Source organism: Eufriesea mexicana, unplaced genomic scaffold (genome assembly GCF_001483705.2).
Source record: "Eufriesea mexicana isolate 0111107269 unplaced genomic scaffold, ASM148370v2 scaffold596, whole genome shotgun sequence".
NCBI lineage: Eukaryota > Metazoa > Arthropoda > Insecta > Hymenoptera > Apidae > Eufriesea > Eufriesea mexicana.
The window spans coordinates 1,564,913-1,570,902 of NW_016908754.1; the positions used below are offsets into that span (position 1 = coordinate 1,564,913).

A 5,990-nucleotide genomic window follows, 5' to 3' on the forward strand; every position below is an offset into this window, starting at 1 on the left:
TCAAGTTAAGTGGTGGACTGTTTTACGTCCTCATTGACAGCGCCGCAATGAACGAAAATGGCGTTTGAGCAGAAATCAGCGCTGCCAATTTTGAATGACCATCGCAGCTGCAACTGGGCCCTACGATTTACTACGGTCTGCTCGAAACCGCTACGTCCTCAAAGGGCTTGGTTATCCTGAAGTCGGATCTTTCATCGGAGAAAACCGAGAGAAAAGAACAGGCTGACCAGGGTGCGCATTGTTTGGGTGTTCGCGGAGGCTTCCGATTGGTTGGAGAGCAGCGGGTGTCGTTTCGATAAGCTGGAATTCACAGGCAAGCCTTTTCTTGCCTGTCACGAAACGTCATTAATTTCTGTCGGGCGCATAATAAACTCTAAACCGATTCTAGCGAGTTAAGGAGCGACCACACTTTCCCTCGATCGGATGCAACTCGGAAATCAATTCGTGGACTTAACCTCGGCTTGACGCGTTCCACGTCGCATAGTAGACCTCGGGAACTCGCGACAGATACGTTACTCTAGACACTATGTACCAGGATTCGTGGTAAATAATTTTCCACCCCTAACATTGCGAAATATCGTCGCGTTGGCTCGTAAATTAATTACCGGCCAAGAAAAGAAGATTTCACGCGCGGAGCCTGTACCGAGCCTGTACCCGAGATTCCTCGCGACGGTTGCAACCTGTTCGAGCAAACGAAACTATTTCGAAGCGAGGCTGGCGTTATTACACGCGCGACGACTGCGCGATGAGCGGCGTATTGCCGTGGTTGAAGCCTCGAAAAACAGCGAGGGCAACTGGTTCCGAGGCCGTTGCTTGATTTACTGGAACGATTTCTATGATAATCGTGCGGAACAAGCGGCGAGGAACGCGCGAACGGAAGGGCCAGGAGGACACCGTACGTGACGCCGTAAATTCAAAATCGAGCCGATATCCGCGGGCCTTCGCGACGAGCTCACACCGTAGGAACCTTCGCGAAATCGTTGTCGCGTAATTTGCTCGCCACGATCGCGTGGCTTATCGGTTCGCTCCGATCTTTGCGAAATATCGCCGCGACGACAGTGTGTGTGTGTGTGTGTGTCTGCACACGCTAGACGGAAGGAAGGAGAGGGAGGAATAGACAGGGGGAGGGAAGGCGGGAGAGTTCAAGGTGGCCCGTTCGGGTAAACGCGAGGAGAAGGAAAAAAGGAGAAAAAAGGGGGAAAAAGAGGAGAAAAAGGGAAGAGAAAGAGGGGGAAAAAATAAAGGGAGAAAAACGCGTCCTTAGAAAGCGACGCGTGCAGCAGCAGCAGCGGCGGTAATTTATCGAGGAATTAGCGTGGCGCGGTGAACTCGGTGTTCCGGCGACCGGTGAAAATCGTTTCCCTAGCAGCTTTTTGCCCCACCTAACGACACTTCTTTCGCAATTACCACGCAATTACGATCGTCCAGTTACTATAATCGAATGAAACTCGCGTAATTGCGCGTAGGAGTGAGTCACACCGGGCGTAGGGGGCGCGCGGGGGGTACGCGCGGCGCGTTGATCGGCGTCGATTCGATTGTTCCTACGGTCGCGAGCAAACGAGTCGAAGCAAATCCGTCGGGGAAAAATGGCGAACAGTGGCGGGAGAGGGGCGCGGGGAGGGACGTAAGCAGCGTCGTTTTAAAACAAACACGGGAGAAACGTCCGTTGCGCAATCGTTAGCTTGTTGGAAAAATTTAATTAGTCCCCCACGGCTTCCCTAATGAGAACCATCTTCGCGACACGGCCAGAAAAAAAGCACCGCGGTATTGTCTTTCGTTGAATGGACGAGACGAAGATGAAGCAAAGGAGGAAAGAACGAGGAACGAGAAAGAGAGAAGGGCCGGGGGAAGTGAGACGGATCGATGAATATGCATATTTAGGCGGGAGAACGTGGCTAATACGAACGTTCGATTCACGCCGATACACCATTAACGCGAGGCCGCGATCGGAAACAACAGACGAGCATCGGGACAAATCGAGGCAATCGAAACTGCCGGCGTCGTCCGAGCAATTTGCTCCGACTCGGATCACCGTCCAACGTTTCCGCCGAGATCCACGCTGAATTCGGGCCCCGAGCCTCGAGGTTTACAAGCCACGGCGCCTGTAACGAGCCAAGGAATGCTGCGCGCCGCTCGATTTTACTCGACTTTGCTCGACTTTTCTAGACTTTCCGCTGCGTAAACTCGGCACGAATTGGCGGACACTTTTACGGGATTATCGGGAATAGCAACGTGCGTGGAACGCATCCAAGGAAAGAGCAAACGAGAGAGGAAGAGATATACGGGCTTTCCAGGATGCAACCGGTTCGCGAGTGTTCCAGCTCGATCGCGATAAATACGCGGCGAAAGGACGAAGCGAGTGGCGAAGGGAGTAAGACGTATGATATTTGACTCTTACGATTTTCTCGCCAGGGAAACACTTCATCTGGTTCATCCGCGACGCGATGGCGCTGTAGTGATGCGCGTGCACCTCCATGGTCACCTCCGCCGAGCAGGCTGCTTCGACTGAGAGCGCGTGTGCCCGAAAATTCTGGCGACCGGCCGCCGCCGTCGCCGCTGGTACAACCTCTCCTCTCGCGTACTCACGCGGACAGCGATATCATTCGTCCTCGAGCGAGAGATCAGCAACGAAAACGAAACGAATCCGCTCGGCCGAGTCTCGCGCACACCTAGCACCTCTTCGAACCACCTAGCACCAACCACCGAGACAACGAGCACGAGATCCACCAGCGAGGAGAGACACGATATTCCAGCGACTACTGCACTGGACACGTTGTTCCCGGAATCGTTACGCGTGGCGACAAAGTCGCGTTGCCGTCGGCAACCAACAGGCTTCTCTTCCCGAGCGTAGTAGCATATCCCGCGGTGGACGTGCAGGTAGGTGGCGATCGGTCCCCGAAAAAGCCACTTACGCGTTGCGGAGGCGACGACACGACGACGCGGCTACACGAAGCGCAAAAAGCGGTCACAGAGTCGCGCGCGGGACGACGAGAGCCAGAGAGAGTGAGAGAGAGAGAGGAAACACAGAGAGACAGATAAGGCGGATATAGAGGAGGAAGAAGGCGAGAGAGCACGCGCCGCGAGGCAGAGGAAAAATACGAACCGGTCCCGACCGAAGTCAGCAGCGAACTGACTGGTCCGTGGCTGCTTTGGGCCTCTGAATGCCTCGCGAGAGGCCCCGGGTTCAGGTACCCCAGCCAGCCAGCAGGAGTGGGTCCGTGGTGGGGGGAATAAAAAGGTGAGCCTAGAAAGGACCTAACTAACGTTGAAAGGGGACGGGACCCATCCGTAGCTCCGGCCAGGCCGAACGAGGACGACGCTACGTGGTAGGGGAACGAGCGGGACAGAGACCGCGCCGGGTATTATGGAGTGAAACACGCTGCGCGGAGCGGAGGGGGCGGCCGTTCGGGGGAACGGGCCGAGGAGGGAGTCTGGTCGCCTCGCCGGTCCCCTCCGCCCCTATTCAATTATATTTCTCCATGGTAAATGCCTATATTGTTACGTTTGTCAATGGCGAGCTAAGTGAGGGTCACGTACACGGATAATGCTTTCTGAATTTTAGCCTGCGACCCTGCGCCGCGCGGTTCTCTCCTCTCTCTCTCTCCGGTTCTCTCTCGTTACCCAACCGAGAGAGCTCTCTGTGTGCTCTCGACCTCCGGCCAGACCGGGGCCACACCTGTACGTTACGCCGATTTCGTCGGGGTGAAAAGTCGTCTCGGACGTTGATTCGTTGACAGGATAATCGAGATAGTCGGGCCTCGCGCTGGGAAGAAACGGTTCGCGTTACCGAGGGGGGCCTCGAGATTCGAACGTCGTCGTCTCGATCGTTTTCCCGGGCACGAGTGACGACGCGCGATTACCGTTTCCCCACGGATCAGAAGAGGCTTGCGTAATGAACGGCCGACGTTGGTTATTACGCGAACAATGAGCCGCGTACGCGTTCCAGCTGCTTCCGGTTGAAAACTTTTTCTCGTGACCATCCTCGCGCGACCATCCAGCGTAGAAAGTGCATTTTAATCGTACGAGGAGAACCGTTTCGCGATACGAAACGCTCCACGACCGAAGCCCTCCGCTCTCTCTCTCTCTCTCTCTCTCTCTCACACTCCGTCCCTTCTCAACCCGTGGAACAGGGTTGGCGGGAAACGACGCCACTCGACCGGCCTCATTAACGAGGGATTTTAATTTAATTTCATTCGTCGTTTGATTCTGTAACGGTCGCGGGAAACGAGAATATGGTCGAGGAGGAGAGGAAGGGGGCGGAACGACAACGAGTGGGATAATAAAAGCGAACCGGACGTACAGCGATACGGAAAATGATTTCTCTGTACGAATCCAGGTCTCCTAGCGACGATGAGAAATTAATCGGTAGGTGCGGTCTACAGGTGGATTCAGCGATACCATCTGCAGACCCGTTTTCCACGCTCCGGGCTAACGTCGTGAACGCTGAAACGTCAGGACGCGGATTCTGAAGCGCGCTGTACACCGCTCGAGGCAGCTTCGCTTCTACGCACGAGAAACGCGACGAAACGGGACGATCCGTCGCGACGTCTGCTCGAGAAGACACGCGACGCGTCGATAGCCCAACTTTTCCTTCTGCCCCCCACCCGGCGGAAATCCCTTCGACGACCCAAATCTCCTAAGCTCCTCTAATTCTATCCGGAATCGCATTCCGGACGCGCGCGAAACTGTCGACGAGGTGGCGACCGGGGCTTACCTTAAGCGTACAATTGTTGTTGTGATTGACCGGTGGATAAGCGGGATGGTCCGGTAAGTGGGGGTGCGGGTGTCCCGGGTGATGCGGATGGTCGGCCATCATTGAAGCGCCGCCGTGGTGATGCCCGTTGCTACCCATGCCCTGGCCGGGCTGCAGGGACGCATAGGGGGTGGCTGGGTCGATGGCGGGCCCGTGTGGCGGCGAGTGCGGGCTAGGCAGGTCGGGGGTGGTGGTGGTGCCACCACCGCCGCCCCCGCCGCCGGTGCTGTAGCCGTGATGGGGCCCGGAATGATGCGGACTGCTCGAGAGCGAGGGATGATGCGGGTAGGCTGCGGAGTGGCCCGGATGGTGGGGGTTCATACCAGCGGTTAGAGCGCTCGCCAGCTTGACCGATGAGAGGGTGGGCCCGACGAGCCCACCAACAGCTTCCCACGACGAAAAAACAAAAGCTCGTGGCCTACCTAACTGGAAGCTTATTGGGGACCGGCTCTCCTGGAACCGGCTCTCTTCTTCCGGCTCTCTGCTGATACCTGTAACAAAGGAAACTGAGGTCAGAGGGGTGGTTCCGAGGGTTGTTTGCGGGGGTGTTTGCGTTTATGGCGATGGACGGGTATTATCGGGAGTCGTTGGGTGACGCGGATTACGCTCGCAGGTTGTCGGGGGTCAGAGATCGGGGCTAGAGGCTCCGTCTGGAGTGTACAGGGCGTTTCAGAATACCTGCTCGCGGTTGGTTTTCGAGGATACTCGAATTTCGTAGGGTATAGTCGGTGTAGGATATTCCGACCAGTCCATATTCGCAATTTGCTCGCTGTGGGATTTATGAAACAGCCCGTAGGCGGGACTAATTACCGACGGAGCGCAACAGATCCGATCGGCCATCGTCGCCGTTTCGAGGAAGTTCGAGCAGCCTTCGAAACTTCTTTCATAAGGGGGTCGACCTAGACGGGCGAAAAATCTGGAAAAACGCGATATTTAGGCCGCAACAGTTTCCGAACTGGCCGTAAAGACGACCGCCGCGTTACATTCAGCGATGAAACTGTGCCGGCTGATATTAATTTCACCGGCGGCCAGAGTTCCGTGCAATTTTATTGGCCCTTAAGACGACGCGCAACGATTTCATAATGTTCCCTCTCCCCTCTCGCTGCCAGGATCCCAATGAAACAGCAGTTCGTAGCAAAACGATCCGTCGGTGGTGCGCGCGAGGGGTAAAGAGCGGAGTGACGAAGAGATTGAGCGAGAAGGAGAGAGAGAGAGAAAGGGGGGGGGGGGGGGGGGG

At 56.1% G+C, this 5,990-nt stretch overlaps 1 protein-coding gene across 3 annotated transcripts in view; it reads right to left on the bottom strand.

Annotated features, from left to right (window-relative positions):
• Nucleotides 1-5,990, bottom strand: part of LOC108546041 (LIM/homeobox protein Lhx2) — a 225,822-nt gene that overhangs the window by 91,428 nt on the left and 128,404 nt on the right. For 2 of the 3 annotated variants that reach the window (XM_017897959.1, XM_017897960.1), the window contains exon 2: nucleotides 4,715-5,244. In XM_017897959.1, the coding sequence (XP_017753448.1) occupies nucleotides 4,715-5,074 (360 nt within the window). In that variant the 5' untranslated portion in view covers nucleotides 5,075-5,244. Of the gene's footprint in view, nucleotides 1-4,714; nucleotides 5,245-5,990 lie in introns of those variants that run through there. The other variant, XM_017897961.1, reaches the window with a different exon arrangement.